General features: G+C 47.6%; 1 protein-coding gene across 1 annotated transcript in view; it reads left to right on the plus strand.

The window, feature by feature from the left end:
• The window catches only part of UBE2G1 (ubiquitin conjugating enzyme E2 G1), a 98078-nt gene extending 81011 nt beyond the window's left edge, over nucleotides 1–17067 (plus strand). The window contains 2 exon segments of the mRNA XM_059378600.1: nucleotides 2730–2851; nucleotides 14055–17067. Of these exon segments, the coding sequence (XP_059234583.1) occupies nucleotides 2730–2816 (87 nt within the window). The 3' untranslated portion in view covers nucleotides 2817–2851; nucleotides 14055–17067.
• The last annotated feature ends 1194 nt before the right edge of the window (nucleotides 17068–18261 follow it).

An 18261-nucleotide genomic window follows, 5' to 3' on the forward strand; every position in this document is an offset into this window, starting at 1 on the left:
TAAATGTATGCCTTTGATTTTTTAATTTAGTGATCAAATTGAAGTAAAAAATTGACAGAATGCCATCCTAGCCTCTTATTTAGTGGAATGTCAGTCTGATCACTGTCAGAGACGTGTGAGGGAGAAGGAATCCTGGTCATCATTTTGAGTGAGAACTAATTTTTGTTCACTTTGATTCGTGATCAGCTATACCTCTTTGCAGTAACATCAGAACTGACAAACTGTATCTTAATCTTCATGAAGGTTAAAGTTAAGGATAAATTCAGAGCAAGTATCTGATGAATGACTGCAGAAGTCACTTCATCTTCCAGGCAGTTGGGTCCTGGAACCATAGGCCTCCTGAGGAAGGGCCGTCCTGGCCTGATGCTGTGTGGAGCTGAGCCGTGCAGATGGGACTCAGATCTGCACACCATGGGCTGTGCAGCACCGTTCCGGTTGTCGCTAGAAAGCCGTTGCTGCCCTTGCTGAAATAACCAGTCAGTCGTCCCCTAGTTAAGCCACGGTTTCATTTACCTTTCATGTTTGCATTGTACACCTTGCCATATTTTCATAGGTTTTCTGTTTGTTTTTCTGACCTCTCAGTCAGCGAAAGCTACTCCAGGAAACCTGCATTTTTCTTGGTGATCCCTCTCCTGGACTCCTCCATCCGTGGGCTCTGGGTTAGGTCGGCTCAGCTGCTGCGCAGCTGCCTTCCTTGGACTTGCCCTTCCTGCTCTTCTGTTTCCCAGATCCCAGTTCCTTTTTCTGGGTTGACTTCTTCCTGTTTTTGTACCTCATCTGAGAGTCGTGCTTCAGGAAGGCTGGGTGGGAATGAAGACCTGGGTCCTTACCTGTCTGGAAGGGTTTTATCCTGCCCTTAGCCTTAAGTGACAGTTTGTAGAATTCTGGAGGAGGAGTGCAGATTTCTCCAGAATTCATCTTTTCACATTTATTGTTGCTGACGAGGAAGTTGATGTGTCGCTGATTATGGGTGCTTTTCTTTCTTCCTCTGTTTTCCCTGTTCCCTTCAGATTCTATTCTGATTCTTGGTCTTTGGAATTTCATGTTGTTGTGTAGAGTTTAAGATATTTTCATTTCTGTACAGTATCCCCCCTTCTCTGTGAGGGGTGTGTTCCAAGACCCCTGGCGGATGCCTGAAAGCAGTGATAGGTACCAACCCTATCTGCATTAGGATTTCTTCTGTAGGTACATACACAGGATGAAGTCTAGTTTATGAGTTGGGCTCAGTGAGAGGTTTACAGCCGTAACTGGTAATGAAATAGGGCAGTTAGGATGGTGCACTGTGATGAAAGTCGTGGGACTGTGGGGCTCTCAGTACCTTGGTGTCCTGCGCACGCGCCCTACTTGTGAGGGTGTGACAGGGTCACGTGCCCGCAGGGCGAGCGACTCAGCCAGCAGTGTGGTCTGAGGATGCTGTTGACCTGCTGCTACATCCTATGGGGGACTGTCTGCTCCTGGACAGCCCGGGGTCGACTGGGAGACAGGTGAGCCCACAGGGGCTGTAGCTGCGGCTGGGTGGTGGGGGGGCCTCCTGGGGTCAGTGTGTACTTGCAGGGCTTGAGCTCGTGTGCAGCGTTCTCTCCTCTTGTCTTTCATCAAGTTCTTATTGGAGTGGTTCTCGCTGCTTCTCTGGTGCGCAGTTGTTGCCTACACTGACTCTTGTGTTCGGTTTCACCTCCACGGCTGCTGACTCTAGTCCCTGGTGGATGCTCATTTTGGCACTGTTACTCTTAATTTGAAGTAGCTTTTTCTTTTCTGCATTGATTTTTTTTTTCATAAAATCTTGTCGCTGTTTGACGAAGTTAATAGGTCTATCTCGTGGGAGTTCTAATTAAAATTTTCCAAGTTATATTCTGGTCATTCTCTGAGGCCATTGTTTTCTTTTGTGTTTCTTCTGTATTTTGAAGACTGCGCCAGAACCTGTGGGCTTTCCGCACAGTGCTGTGCGCGTGACCCCAGACGACCGGACACACAGGTCCAGGAGAGCACGTGCACGCACAGAGCGCCTGCTCGGCTCAGGTGTGAGGGCCCGAGCCTGCCTGAGCCCCAGGCTGAGAGGCAGTTCCGTCCTCTGCTCCCCACTAGTGGCCCTGTGTTGAGAGCTCTTCATATATGCGCGCATCTGTGCGTCGTAACGGTGGTCACCGTTTCAGGAGAGCCTTTGACTTTTGGATGTGGGTGGGAGGAAAACGCCAAACTGTGGAGCTGGGCCTCTGTGTCCAGTCCTGCATCTCAGTGACAGTCTAAACTCTGCCTGCTGCTCGGTCGGCCCTGCCCCTCCTTGCACTGGTTCCACAGAGACCTCTGTCCTCTGCTGCATGCTTCATGCTTCTGCCATCTGCTTTTGGTCTTCTGGAAGAAATTTTGCTTTTCGTGTTGGCTCGAATTTCTGGAGCCTCCGGAGGGAGCCCGCAGCCCTTCCCAGGGCCTGAAGAGCTAATGTGTAAGGCAAGACCGCCTTTTCCAGTAATGAGAACCGTCTGTGTTCTTCATGGAGTTCTTTCTTTAGGAGAACCGCACCTGCACAGGTGACTTGCGTGAGTGATTTCTGCTCTTAGGTCGCAGCAGAGTCTGCAAAAGTATTTGACTGCTTTTTCCGACTTACCAGCTTTTCAGCGTTTTAAAAATGTGCATGTTGCCAAAGTGATAACATTCAGAATTAAAAGTTGTATTTGAGATTTTAAGAAGAGCTTGGATAAAGTCACTTCATGTTACTTTTGTATCTACAGAAAGAGTGGAGGGAAGACAGAAATGGAGAATTCAAAAGGAAAGTTGCCCGCTGTGTAAGAAAAAGCCAAGAGACAGCTTTCGAGTGACATTTGTTCAACAGCTATAACTTCATTATTTCAGGGTGAGTTCATTTTAAAATCCTACTCTTTGCCTTGTGATAAATGGCATATACGTTTTTTGGGAATTGTGTGATTTGGATATTTGAATTGCCTGATTTCACTAGCTTCATTTTTTAGCGGGAGTGTCCAGTGGTCTGTTGTTGTTTTCTCAACAGAAACCGTGTAGCCCATTGCGTTTTGCTCCAACAGACTCCGCGTCTTCATCTAGGTAGTTGTGTTACACGGGCTGGCGTGGGGTCGTGATCTCTGTTTTTTCACTGACAGTGAGAGACGAAAGTGCCTATTTCTGTGTGGTTTATAGCAAAGGATGATGTGAATTTTCATTTCCTAATTTTTTTTAAAGGAAGATTATATTTTGTAATGAACTGGCAAGACCATTAAACATCATCTTCCATGTTGTTCTTAATTTTTTTTTTTTTTAAGCTTTTATTCATTTATTTGAGAGACAGGCAGAGAGAGAGAAAGAGAGCAAGTGAGCAGAGGCAGAAGGAGAAGCGGACTCCCAGTTGAGCAGGGATCCCAATGGGGGACTTGATCCCAGGACCGTGGGATCATGACCTGAGCCGAAGGCAGATGCTTAACTGACTGAGCCACCCAGACGCTGCTAGTTTCCATGTTTTCATTGGTCTTTATCTCCCTGTTTATTACTATTAGGGCCAGTAGGACAGTTCTCTCTCGTGTCATACACTCTCTCAGGTTGTACACCGTGTCCAGAGGCTTTTATTGCACCCAGTATGGAGTCTAGGATAGATGGGGACACGGTGGGGACCACTGACCAAATATGTGACATTTTAGTTATTTGGTTTCTTTTCTTCCTTTTTTTTTTTTTTTTTAAATGTTGGGGTGATAAAATTATTTAGGACTTGGAGCATGTAAAGGATCATGAGTCATGCTGGACCTGCCGCCTGTTTTACCCCACGTTCCCCTCTGCCCCAGCCTCCTCTCCCATGCCCAGTCTGGGCTTACCACGGTTTTCCGCTGTCCCTTCATCCGGTTGGTCCGTCCTAAAGAGTGTGCCCCCGGCCTCTGAACGCCGTGCATGGAGCTGCCATGCACTGCTCCCAGACTTGTCCTGTCACTGGCCTGTGTTGGGTCTGGTTGTACCAACTGTTGTCACTGTCATGTGAGACCTCAGTCGCTGAGTCACCATCTTGCCCTCGCTGCTGACTGCAGTTGTCTTCCGGTGTGGGGAGAGGTCTGTCAGCCCTATGTCTGCTTTGTGTCCCTGCCAGAGCGGGTGTGGCTGGCTTGTTTCTTGGTGCACATTCGTGAGGAGAGCTCTCTGGCTGTGTGTGTGGGGGTGGGGTTACTGAGTTCGGGTCTGTGCACATCACTTTGAGTGGATAATGCCAAGTTGTCACCAGAGTTCTGCATCTATTTTCACTCCTTTTCACAAGGATAATGTTCCCATTTACTCCAGAGCTGCCCCTGCATTCTCTGAAGTTTTCCATATGGAAGCGGGTGGGTGAGCCCTTGCTCTGATGGGTGTGGCCGGCGCTGCTGACTGTCGTTTCATGTGTTTGGCTGTTTGCGAAATTCCTGTTCTTTGGGCTGTTCTGTTAGCTCTGGACTTGTTCCCTGGTCAGTTCCCTTTCTTTGTGGAACCTCCGGATGAACAGATTTTTTGAGAGAGAGAGAGTGTGTGTGCACAGAAGCCAGCGGAGGGGCTGAGGGAGAGGGAGAGAGAGTCTCAAGCAGACGGCACTGTGCACGGAGCCCGACACAAGGCTCATCATGACCCTGAGCTCATGACCCAAGCCGACGTCCAGAAGCACACTCAACCGAGCCACCCAGACGCCCTGATGAACGGAGATCCTTAATCTTAATGCAGAGGTATTAGAACTCTCCTGCACAGAGCTAGGTTTTGTGTTATAGCTTCTTATATAACACCAGAAGATTCGCGTTGCATCTTGTCTGGTGAAGGTTATACGGTTTTCCCGTTGGTATCTGTGTTGAAGCCCTGGAATTGCTGGGCATGCAGGGCGTGGCTGTGTCCGCACCCCGGGCAGAAACCGTGGGCCACGTCCATTGTTGGCAGGTTCTGTCACCCCTGACACTCAGGGTCCGTTGTCCTAGGTAATTCCATTTCCAGGTGTGTTCATCTGTTTCGGACCTGAATGTGTTCTGTGAGTTGGCCTGTCTTACTCCTAAACTAGCTTCATGTTGTTTTAATTTTTATTATTTCTATAATGACTATATCAAATGCAAAGTACAAATTAGAAGAAAGACTGAGTCTGCCTACCACTTGTCCTGTTTCCGTGTTTGAGATCCCTGGTTTCTGGTCTCCTCATAATAACCGGAAACGCTGATCAGCCCTGCTTTCTGTTGCGACCGAGGATAGCAGTGACCTGTTGCCTTCACACTGCTTTTCAGTAGCTTGTCCTTGTCCCGCCTGCTTACGCTTTGTTAGTAATCCTGTCCTCGTGTCCTTACCTCACCCTTCCCTCCCATCTACTACATGGTCCCTGCTTCCCACTGTTCTTCTTGGACCATGTCTCGGTCTGCGGGGACTTTGGGTGTTCCTGCCGGTCCTTCATCCAGGTGCTTGTCCTGTATGCCCCACCATGCCGGTCGTTCTCCCTGATCTTTGCATTGGTGCTTGCGTGCGTGTGGCCACATCCTAAGGGACTCTTCCCACACGGTCTCCCAGTCAGAGACGGGCTGGACAGCGACAGAACTGCAGATACTGAAGCCCAAGTACACGCGCGATTCCATCTCTTAAACTACTTAATAGATTTAAGAAATAACCAAGAATTTTATTATATTTACCTTGATAGTATATTTCGAATTAGTTAAATATACATACTAATGAGGGGCCACAGACAAATTTTGTAAGGAATTTTATACTTTCCTTTGCTAGTGGAATTACCGTTAGTTTATATCCGTTCACAACACACAGGTGTTTGGGCGCCTGGGTGGCTCAGTGGGTTAAGCCTCTGCCTTCAGCTCAGGTCATAATCCCAGGGTCCTGGGATCGAGCCCTGCATCAGGCTCTCTGCTCAGTGGGGAGCCTTTTACCCCTCTCTCTCTGCCTGCCTCTCTGCCTACTTGTGATCTCTGTCTCTGTGTCAAATAAATAAATAAATCTTTAAAAAAAAAACCACACACATGTGTTCATACTTACCAAGAGTGAAGTCCATTCATCAGAAAGATGGAGGCAGGAAATAATGTTGATTCAAAATACCTGATGGTCTAGAACAGGTTAAGTGAAAATATGATACACTGTGGTTGAGGGCACTGGACCGAGAGCCTCCATGAGAGAGGAAGGAAGCAGTGATGGGAAATCTTGACCGACACAGGCCAGTAGCAGAACACCCTCGGGTGTTGCCTGTCCACCGGGTGCATTGTGATGGCTCTGTGTCGCCGCAGAGGGCCTGGCAGCCAGAGTCCTTGATAGAGCAGAATTTTAAAGAAAGTTAGTAAACCAGTTGTGTGAATGATCACTGTAGTTACTATTTAAGCTCAGGATTTTGTGTAAAAAGGATCATGCTTGAAATGTGTGTGTCTTACGTTGGTAAGAACTGAATGAAGGAGTTAGTATCTTATCAGTTCAAAGCTCACCAGAAGGACTGTTTGGCTCACCCCTGGGCAGCGACCGACGTTCCTTGGGAAACACTGATCAACGCATATTAATGCGGACCTGCCCGACCAGCATGCAAGTCCCCAGCTCTGTTGTGTGTCAGACAGTCCTAGTTGTTTCCCCCTTTGTTCCTGTAGCTCTCCTCTCGCTGGGATGCATCTTCCCGTCACTCGGGGAGTGTTTGAGTGTGGCGGGAGGGAGCTAGTTTCCACACCTGGGCCCTGGCACACGTCTCCTCGTTCTGCCACGTGCTGGGACGAGGCCCGTCTCGGCCTCCTCCTCTCATGAAGCAGTTGCCCTTCCAACAGATGCTCCCCCCGCCCCTCACAGTGCTCAGGGCCCTAACTCACAGTCACGGATGAGTGTTCTTTTACTCTTGTTGTTACCACGTTCCCACGGTGAGCACCTGAGCCCAGTCATCTCTGGATTAACGGAGAGTGAAACCATTTGAAAATTGGACTTTAAAAAATTTGCATCAAAATCCATGACTTAACTCAGGCCTTCTAAAGATTACTTATTTATTTATTTATTTATTTATTTATTTATTTGACAGACCAGATCACAAGTAGGTAGAGAGGCAGGCAGGGGGGTGGGGGGGAAGCAGGCTCCCCACTGAGGAGAGAGCCCAATGTGGGACTCGATCCCAGGACCCTGAGATCATGACCTGAGCAGAAGGCAGAGGCTTAACCCACTGAGCGCCCCCAGGCGCCCCAACTCAGGCCTTCTAAAAGCAGGTCTGTGGCGCCCCCCGCCCACCCCCGCAACACATGGCGCTGGTACGCTGGACTCAGGTGCCTGCAAGACCCTCATGTGCCCTTAGTCCTTCTGTCAGGGTCCCGCGGGAGGCTACATCACAGGAACCTGGGGCATGGCCGCAGGCCTGGCCAGGTGGGCTTGCCCCTCAGGCTCTTCATAAAGTCTGGTTCTCTTGGTGACTCATCACCGTGCGGTTTCTGCGTGTCCTCGGCAGCTTCCGTCAGCACCATAGACTGCAGATGTGAAATATAAATCCTGCGGTGAAGCAAAAATAGATTTAAAATTGTTCTAAAAGGGTGCCTGGGTGGCTCAGTGGGTTAAAGCCTCTGCCTTTGGCTCAGGTCATGATCCCAGGGTCCTGGGATCAAGCCCTGCATCGGGCTCTCTGCTCTGCAGGGATCCTGCTTCCTCCCCCATCTCTCTCTCTGCCTGCCTCTCTTCCTACTTGTGATTTCTCTCTCTCGGTCAAATAAATAAAATCTTAAAAAAAAAAAAAAAGTAAAAAAATTTAAAATAAAATTGTTCTAAAAAATCTCCGTCCAGATCCACGACGTGTGCTTTCTACAGATGGAAGTATCACCATTCAAGAACTTGATGCGGACGTTATTTCACTTTTTAAAAAACATGGGTTTGCCCTTTTCCCACTTCTTACCGGCCCTGGTGCACGACAGACCCTCCTCCTGACGGAAGCGCTTTTCTCGCTCTCCAGTCCCTCCGTCAGGCCCCGTCTAGGAGTTTGGTTCCTTGGGTGTCTCCTAGAACTGGGGTCCTGTTGTATGTGTCTCCTTATTGCGCTTTTTCTTCGTAATTGTACCTCATCCTCCGTAAAGACCTGAATGGCCTCCGGTACAGGAGGGGAGGAAGAGAGGACACAGGGGAGGAGTGAACCCTCCCTCCCATCCCTTGGATGAGCAGCGGGACCACATCTGAGCCACCAGACGGCAAGACTCTGTACACTGCTCTGCCTTAAGGCCAGAGGGATTATTGTAGTCTCTAGCGCTGTGTTCCAAATTACCTAAAATCCTCGGGCTTAAAACAGTATATTTTTTTTTTTAAGATTTTTATTTATTTATTTGACAGATCAGAAGTAGTCAGAGAGGCAGGCAGAGAGAGAGAGAGAGAGGAGGAAGCAGGCTCCCCGCTGAGCAGAGCGCCCGATGCGGGGCTCGATCCCAGGACCCTGAGACCATGACCCAAGCCGAAGGCAGAGGCTTTAACCCACTGAGCCACCCAGGCGCCCCAAAACAGTATTTTTAAAAAAAGATTTTATTTGAGAGAAAGTGAAAAGCACAAGTGGTGGGGGGTGCGTATTCTCTCCAGTGGTTAGTCAAGACCACATGTGGAGTAAGAGATGGGCCCAAGCCGACTGCGTCCTTGGTGGGTTTCATACCACGTCTCACCTAGGCTTCCAGCCATCACAGCTCCTGCCGTGTTGCATCTTTCTAACCTCTTGTGTGGCCGCAAGCCTGCATAAGAAACACTTGGCCCAATCCACTGCAGGGCTTTTGGAGCATGGCCCCCCCCACCAGCAGGTAGCCTTACCTTGTTAGCCATCTCCGGTAAGGCAACAGATTAAGTATGAAAAACATAGCTATTGTAGAACAAAATAAGGGAGAATTGCAAGGCAGAGAAGGACTTGTTAGGCACAGGAAACACCTGAAAAAGAGAAAAAACCGATCTGTGTCAAAACTGAAAACTTGGGCGCCTGGGTGGCTCAGTGGGTTAAGCCGCTGCCTTCGGCTCAGGTCATGATCTCAGGGTCCTGGGATCGAGTCCCGCATCGGGCTCTCTGCTCAGCAGGGAGCCTGTTTCCTCCTCTCTCTCTCTGCCTGCCTCCCTGCCTACTTGTGATCTCTCTCTGTCAAATAAATAAATAAAATCTTTAAAAAAAAAAAACTGAAAACTTAAATATTATGACAGTAGACTTTTAAAAACAATAGACTGGGAAAAGATCACCGTCCACCTGATGTTCTGGATTGTATCTAGAATCTACACCAGCTTGGGCAAATCGGTGAGAAAACAAGTGGTACTAAGGAAAATCACCTGCCTCGGTACTAAAGAAAGCTAATTGTTACGCATGTGAAAGATAACTGTGTTTGTAATCAGAACTTGGAGGGTACAGGGAGGTAGCATCACATGGACTGGGTTGTCAGAAATCAAAATGTCCGAGAAACCCAAGTGCTGTTGAGGATCTGGGGAAGCGGCGTCCTTGAGGTCGGGCGAGAGTGCAGGCGTGTTGGCGTTGGAGAGCCATGGCGTTGGGCCATGCTGTGTGTTGTCGTCACGAGGCCCGTCAGCAGTGTGCGCAGCTGGGACTGATGCAGCGGAGAACTACCTGCAGCCGGCTGTGTGCGTGGTACAGGCTTAGCTGTAGGTCACTGGGTGGTTCAATCTCAGGAAATAGTCTTGAGTAGGAAAATAATTTGCAAAAAAGAAAAAACAGCGTCAAGTAAGGTGCTGTTCATGTAAGTTAAAAGTATGTACTTGCTCTGTGGTAAAGAGCTCTCTCTCCTAAAGCAGGGACTTGAGGAAACACACAAAAGTCGCAAAGATTGCAGTGGCACTTAACTTTGGGAGGAGGAGTGCACTGGAAGCAGGGGCTTTGCCTTGTCCCCTTAACAGTTGGCTCGTCTTCTGTCCTCCCCTCAGGAGACTAAACTGACCGGGACATTGGGGACAGCGTGTTGGCCCCAGTGGCTTCACATGGTGTTGATTCTTAATCTCTTTGACTTGACACTGTTGACAGTACCTCTGGAAGTGTCTTCCATCCTCACGCATGCAAGCTAGGGCTCTGCCCTGGTACCTTCTCAGCCCAACTGCTCCCTGCCTGCCTCTTCATCCTGCCCCTCTTCTGTCCTCACTCCTGTTCCCAGCTACAGGGACAAAGCTGGCATGACAACACTCTGGAGATGGAAGCTTGTCCATGTGAGGAAAAGTAAGTCCTGTCATGGCCCCAGTTCTGTTCCCAGATGGGTCAACCCCTGACACACGGTGGCTTCATCTTCAGAGATGTGACTCCTCCCGACACTCACGTATGCGTCGGGCGTGGCGTCGGGTGTGTAATAACGTCTCGTCGGTGTCAGGCTTGTGATAAAGTCTCATCCGTGTCGGGCATGTAATAACGTCTCGTCCATGTTGTGTAATAACGTCTCGTCGGTGTCAGGTGTGTAATAACATCACATTCGTGTCGGGCGTGTAATAACGTCTCGTCCATGTTGTGTAATAATGCCTCGTCGTTGTCGGGCTTGTGATAAAGTTACATCCGTGTCGGGCATGTAATAACGTCTCATCCATGTTGTGTAATAACGTCTCATTGGTGTCGGGCGTGTGATAACATCTGTCCATGTCGGGCGTGTAATAACGTCTCGTCGATGTTGTGTAATAACATCTCGTCGGTGTCAGGTGTGTGATAATGTCTCGTCCGTGTCGGGCGTGTGATAATGTCTCATCCGTGTCAGGCTTGTAATAACATCTTGTCCGTGTTGTGTAATAGCGTCTCATTGGTGTCGGGCGTGTAATAACGTCTGTCCATGTTGGGCGTGTAATAACGTCTCATCCATGTTGTGTAATAACATCTCGTCAGCATCGGGCATGTGATAATGTCACGTCTGTGTCAGGTGTGTAATAACGTCTCGTCCGTGTTGGGCGTATAATAATGTGGGCAGAGACGAGTACGTTTTAAAAATGTAACATGGTTTTCTGATACTTCGCTAGTTCAATATGATTTATGTGTATCGGTGTGAGAACAGTCAGCTTTTTAACAGTGGCATATCATTAAGGATGAAGGTTTGTATTTTGAAATGGGAGCTGACACCAAGAACAGCTGGCCTGAGCACATGTCCGTTCTTGTGAATGAATATTGGTTCCTTTCCTTCCATTTGCACAGGTGGTGTTGTCTTGGGAGAGTGTGGCATATATGGCATATGGCTGCCACGGGAGGGTCCTGCTGAGATGGGAAGGCCCTAGAGTAGACAGGACGTTCATGTAGAAGGGCCACGTGTCGGGGCAGAAGGAAGAAACAGAAACCTGTGGGCTGGCTGGTCACAGGAGGGGAGCCAGACTGTGTGAGGTACTTTGGGCCTCAGAAAGGAAGAGGCTTTGGGTGGTCACGAGGGCCCTGGCAGGAAGCAGAGGGGCACCGGGGTCCTCTGTATGGAAGGTAGTGGGAAGCTCCCCCCACACAGGGACTGCTCTCGGTGGAGAATGGTTGAGATTACTGGAACATTTATTCCAGAGTGTGGAATTCCTTGTACTATTATCCTTAACATCAAAAGTGGTTTTTATTTGGAAGCATGCTCGCCTGATTTGTATTTTTTTAGACTTAAAAAATAATTAAGTTGTGTAGCCGCATAGGAAATTCATTTGATTCTAGTTTTAGAAATAAATAGACCAAGGTACCAATGTCCTGTAGAGGGAAACCATCTTCAGATTTGTAGATTAAAAATAGGGACTAATACGAAGTTTTGAGATAAAAAAAAATAAAGTTATTTCATAAAGACATACAATTGAAAGAATTTCAATTAATATAAAATGTGTGTGATTTTAGTAACAGGCCGATGCGGTTGGAGATAGGACAATGCACAACTTTTGTCAGTGACGTCGGAGGTCAGCAGCATCTGTTTAAATGGACAGGGTGTGGCCAGGAGAGCGAGTCTCACATTTATCTTTTTAGAGAAAAGCCGACAGACTTGCTTTTTCGGTACTGAACCTTTTGTTCATGAGGGGAAAATGGATTTTTCTGTTCCTGCTGAAAAAGTTAATGCTATTTAAAGCTGGGTTGCTTGATTTTAGGTGTTTAATGACTTTGAGCAGTCAGTCCCCTCTGGAGTATTTTCTTTTTAAAACCTTACAAAGAGACCGTTTAAAATGACTGTTTCAGGGCGCCTGGGTGGCGCAGTGGTTGGGCCGCTGCCTTCGGCTCGGGTCATGATCTCGGGGTCCTGGGATCGAGTCCCGCATCGGGCTCTCTGCGGGGAGCCTGCTTCCTCCTCTCTCTCTCTCTGCCTGCCTCTCTCTGCCTGCCTCTCTGCCTACTTGTGATTTCTCTCTGTCGAATAAATAAATAAAATCTTTTAAAAAAAAAAAAATGACTGTTTCAGAGCCCTGAAATTTTGTGTTCATGTCCTCGGGGAATGATTAGAGTCTCTGTCCCCAGCTCTCCTTCAGCCCTGAGAGGTTAAATGGCCAGGGAGTAGTTTGGGTGTGGTTGATCGAGTCCTTGGGAAAGCATTCAAGTAACATCACCTAAAAACTACATGACGCCTGTTCTGTGATGGTGTTTCTTCATTTCAGTAACGTCTTTCCGTCTTCCAACAGAACATCTGCACACTTTGTGTGTCTTTGTGCCAGTGGAAGATCCCGCTTCTGGGGACGGTGATACGCGCGTTTCTGGTGCACTGCCAGCTTTGCCAGGGCTGAACGTGTCAGCTGGCACAGCCCCTTTGGAAGGAAATTGAGCAATCGTCCTGCCTCGCAGGCGCTATTTTTGTGCCCAAGTCAGGGAAATGGGCATATGCAGGGCCATGCATGGACAGGCCCGCTGCTTGGTTTCTGTCCACAGCAGAGCTGTGATATGGTTGAACTTGGGTGCTGATAAATTAGTTCAGGACATTGGAAGACACACTCTGGTGTGACTTAAATTTTTGTCCTAACTCTGAGTACACCTGACTTATTTGTTAGGAGCTTATTATGTCCTTGGAGTCTCCAGCCACCTTCTCTTCAGGTTCTTGGTGCCCAGCAGCGTGCTTGGCAGACAACAGGTGTGTGAGTTTCTGGAACGCCTGGACCGGAGAGAAGAAGACCGACACTCTCCTCCCTGCTTCCCCTCTGCTGCCCTGTGTGCTCAGAGCACACAGTAGAACAGGAGCAACTCTGAATGGAAGTCCAATCATTAACATAGACTTTTTTTCTTAACTTGGACCTAATTTTTCTCAGTTTTTGAGCAGGAAACCCTGCCCTTATCAGCGGCGTCACCTTGTCTCAGTTACCCTGTGAAATGGGGGAAGTTCCTTCGTGTGATACCTCTGAACACTGCACCAGAGAAGTTTGTTTTTAGGTAGACGGGGTTCTTGACATCTGGGCTGGCTGAGGGCAAAAGACTGGCCAGACGCAGCATAGTGGAAGTACCTGTACTTGGAGTAGACGGTCTGTCGCGGGCAGCCTCACGTAGAAAATGGGTTTAGACTGAACCTCTGGGGTTGGATAAAATTTAACAAGTTGGGAAGTGTGGCAGTCTTTTTTATTTTTTTATTTTTTTATTTTAGTATTTTATTTATTTATTTGACAGACAGAGATCACCGGTAGGTAGAGAGGCAGAGAGAGCCGGGGAAGCAGGTTTCCTGCCGAGCAGAGATCTGAGGATGCTGGGATCATGACCTGAGCTGAAGGCAGAGGCTTTAACCCACTGAGCCACCCAGGTGCCCCGAAATGTGGCAATCTTACGTTGTTTTTCTGAATATCCTTAAATCCTTAATAAATTTCCCAATCACATGACTTGTAAGTATTTCTGTGTTTGACTCTAGATTCAATATAAGTTGAAAGACATTTGGGATATTGAAAATGATGTAAAGTCGGGAATTGCCATAGAGCTATCTGTGCCGATAGGTAGAAATGCTGTACCTCTGTACCGTCCAGCATGGTAGTCACCAGCCATATTGAGCACTTGAACGAAAATGTAAATTTCATTTATATAATTTAAAACTGAAATAAAATGGCCCTACCTGGCTGCCATGTTGGATGAGCACAAAAATGAGCTTAAGTTGAAATTAAGAGCTTGTTTCCGAAAAACTAGAACAGAAATAAAAATGTCTGACTGGTTGATTCTTTTGTGATTTGTAAATTCATGATGTAATGCTGTTGTTTCGTTGCAGGTCTCCAACTGAGAAACATGGCACTGTTTTCCTGCACTCTACCCACCTATTGCTGGACTTCTGTTGTAACAAGTTGGCGGACACTGGCTGGAGCTGGGCTGCAGTAGAACAAGCCAGTACCGTGCTGACAAGAGCCTAACAAGTGCCAACTTACAGGGGATTGCGCAGTTTGAATTCTCATGAACTGTTTTAGCCTTCAGGAAGACTTGTAAAGACCTGTACATAGCACAACATGATCCGGATAATATATATACCATTCATGTACATCCACCAATACACCTTGTACCAAATAATGCTCTCTTGTAGTAGGACAAGAATCGTGTAAATTCTCAAAGATTTTAGCAGGTTTTCTTTCCCTATTCATTGTTTCTTATCAGTTTTAAAAGACTCCTTAAAGCATGTCAGATGAAAAACAATTAGGATTAAAAGTTTCCATTTAATTTCCTTTAAACCATTGAGGCTTCATTAAACTCTTTTCACTTACTAAACTTTTGTATCTTCTTTGTTTTGACACACTCCCTTTTGCTTTTCTCTCTTCTCTCTGCCAGAAGGTTTATCAAGTCATTTAGTTCCAGTACTGAAACACTTAGTAAGCAACTACTTGATTTTGACGAGGACTTCAGAGCATTGGTCATCACTAGGTGCTTGTCGTTTTGTGCTCTGGTTGCACCGTCTCTTGGATCGGGTGGAACAATACCACATTTTGGCTGTTGAGAGCTCTTGAACTCCGTCATCCCTGAGAACAACAGAGAGTTGGTTCAGAATTCAACTTACTGAAATTTGCCCCAGACAGAACAAAATCTGGTTTGGTTTGGCTTTTGCCTTCCCGTTGGTCCCTGGGCGTTCAGGTTGGATGGATTAGTGTGCATGGCTGCAGGCTTTCTGCTTAACTCGTGAGTTTGCTCTTACAGATGCTGTGGACCCCCCATCCCCTTCTCCACGGTCCTCCGCGTTTCTTTGCCTCTACTCTTCTATATTGCAGATTTTTCTCACTTATTGTACAAAGAAATGGCGATGTATATTTTCATGTAATTTGATTTTGGAATTCTGTCACCTTATGTAGTGAGTTCTTCCAAAATATAATTTTTTTCCAATAATCGTCAAGTTGTTGACTTTTATTGTATTGAATGAAGGTTATAATACTGAATGCCAGAGAAGTGCAGTTTAGAAAAATCTCAGGTTGATTCCTTATGCAAACAGACTTAATACTTGAAAATCCCATGGCCATGGCAGTGTATGTACTGGGCTCTATCTAGGTTCTTATGTGGGTCTCAAAGCATTCCAGGGTGTGAATGCTTTGCTCTCTGATACATCGATTCTGTCACTGACACCGTGCACTTGGATTTTATTAACGTTTGAGCATAAGTGTACTTCATATCATGTCTTCTAAAGCAGCTTCAGGAAGTGATGAAGTGACCGTGTGCGGTGTGAACGGCAGGCCCAGGTTCCCCTGTGTTGGGTGTGAGGTTGGGGCTGGGAAGTGTAGTAGTTGGCGGGCAAGGGACAGAAACGGAAGCAGTGCCCAATGGGACACGGTTCTGTGAGGACCGGCGCGTCTCTGGCCTATGGGGCTCGGAGAGACACTCTGGCAGAGAGTGAAGGGTCCCTACGAGTTGCCCATCCCTGCGACTCCATATGTCCTTCTTTCAGCAGAAGTAAAATGGTTGAGGATGTAGACGCAGCAGAGAGTGATTTTTCTGAGTCCGTCTGTTCTGCACTCTGAAGCATTGTAGGGACCCATCAATGTGTAATGACTGAACGTGGAAAGTGTTTGATCCCTTGGAGCTGATTTTCTTCAAGAACTTCATTTTGTGACTTTTCTTACTCAGAGGCTGTAAAACTTGTTGCCCCAAAGTGCTGGTGCTGCACAGCCTCCTGGGATCTGAATGCAGTCCTTTTTACTCTCAAATCAGAAACTTCACATGGTTGCAGGAGGCGGAACGGAGTCTGAATTTTGCTCTCCTCTTGGCTGTGATCCTGCTCGTGGTCTGTTGGGTTCGAACCTGGGGTTTGAGTCCTCAGGGAGCAGCCAGTGACCTACTCACTCAGGGACAACTCTCACTGAACCCTAAGTGCCACTTTCATGCAGGTACTTCGGTGTGACCGTGTATGTTTTGGGGCTAGATCTAGGGGAGTGGAAGGGGCGAGCCAGGAACCAGTGCCCCTCCCTTCGCGCTCCTTTCCACCTGGCGCCCTGGCGTGCTGCATGTGGACACACGGGCCTCAGGAGGTGGTGTGGCCTGTTCTCTGCCAGGGGCGTCTCCCGTGCCTTTCCCCGTGTTCATCTGACAGTGAACTTGACACCTCCATGTTTGATACTCAACCACTCTCAGGTGGCACTGATCCAGGTGGCTTTTGTGCCACCAGTGTCTCATCACTAGTGTGAGGCGAGTCCTCTCTGCTTTAGGAAAGGATTTTTCTCCCCAACTCTGTGCCAACTATCAACAACATCTACACAGTCTTATGGGTTTTAGAACTGTTGGCTGTTTCTTAAATTGATTCCAAGTTCTTGTAAAGGCTTATAGATCTCAGTCTGTGCTCATAATGGGACGGATGATCTCAGTGGCTTTCTGGCCTCTCTTCTGTGAGTTTAAAATCCACTCAGGATTGGTTTCCTTGTCATCACAAGGCAGTCTCTTTGTGAGGCGATGCCACGAGTTCTCTGATCACTTGGGTGTCCTGGTATCTTCAATGGCCTTCATTCTCGGGTGTGAAATTTTATTCTGTGTGCTCACTCACCCCCTACAGATCACATTTTGGGCAGTGTTGCCTGTGTATCTATCTTTGCCCGTCTGGTCTCCAGTTGGTGGAACTACCTTCTTTGTACCTGCCACACCGCCCAGCATCTTTGAAATTTGACACAATGTTGCTTCATTCCAGCTGTTTTTAGTTCTGTAACTCCTTGATTGTATTTAACTGTGTGAGTTCTGTTGTGATGTTTGCTGTATTGTAAAGCCCCTGCGCCATGTGGTGGGTGCTCTGTAAATCAATAAATGATGACTTAGAGGCTGTATCACGAGCTATTTTGGTTTTAGGATGCAGGTCTCAAAAGCAACTTTGTGGGATTATTTCTAAACAGCACATGATACCAAAAGGTCCACCGGGGAATGTTGAAAAAGAATTCTTCAAACTGCATTTAAAGGAGGAAAGGGGGTGGGAAGTTGACTTCCAACCTGATGAAACAGTCTTAAAACTTCTAGGAGGGGGCCAAGCACTCTTTCTCACCAGCGCTCTATGCCTGCTGACTGAGGGCATTTTGAGGGATTTCCTCTTTAGCCGGAACTGGCTCTACCACAGACATAATGAGCCAGAAGGCGAAGAACCCAGACTCGGAAGGGAAGCGGGCCAGACCGCAGGCACCATCTCAAGTGCCACCGACCCTCCTCTGCACAGACTAGCAGACTGGATACCTGGATACCTGCCCAGGGTCACTGAGTCAGTGAAGGGCAAAAAGAGACAAGACTGAGTACTTTTTCCTTCCTTCCTTTCTTTTCTCTCCCCAAGAGGACGCTGCCATCGGGCCTTCCACCCTGCACCCTTACACACAGCTCTGTCACAGCGGGGAGGTCGTGTTCACTGGGACCTGCGCTGCCTGTTGCCGTGAAGGCCTCCTCCTTCCAGAGAAAAGAACGAGAAGCCAAATCTCTAATCAGAACTGAGTTAGAGACAGAAAGTCCTTGAAAGTGGATTGGAGGTCATTATCAAAATCTAATTTTCCTGATAAATATATTTGCAATAAATTGTAAGAGTCCAGATGATGTTCCTGAACCTTAGATGCCAGTTTTTTGGGGTTTTTTGGTTTTTTAAAGATTTTATTTATTTACTTGATAAAGATCACAAGTAGGCAGAGAGAAAGGGAAGCAGGCTCGCCGCCGAGCAGAGAGCCCGATGCGGGGCTCGATCCCAGGACCCTGAGATCATGACCTGAGCCTAAGGCAGAGGTTTAACCCACTGAGCCACCCAGGCACCCCTTTAGATGCCAGTTTTATGCACAGTCATCTGCCCAGGGTTTTAGCAATAAGCGCAAAGAAACAGTGTTGGACTAGGTCTGCTGTGTGCAAGGCTCTGGGCTTTAAGGAAGGACCCCCTGGTTTTCCCCTTCACCCTCAGGCCTTCCCAGAGGACTGCAAACCCCAGCAGGAATACAGTTTGCAGAACAAATTATTTCCAGGATAAGGTATTTTTGGTTATTCAGTTTCAGATGTGT

The sequence above is a fragment of the Mustela nigripes genome, chromosome 16 (genome assembly GCF_022355385.1).
Source record: "Mustela nigripes isolate SB6536 chromosome 16, MUSNIG.SB6536, whole genome shotgun sequence".
Lineage (NCBI taxonomy): Eukaryota > Metazoa > Chordata > Mammalia > Carnivora > Mustelidae > Mustela > Mustela nigripes.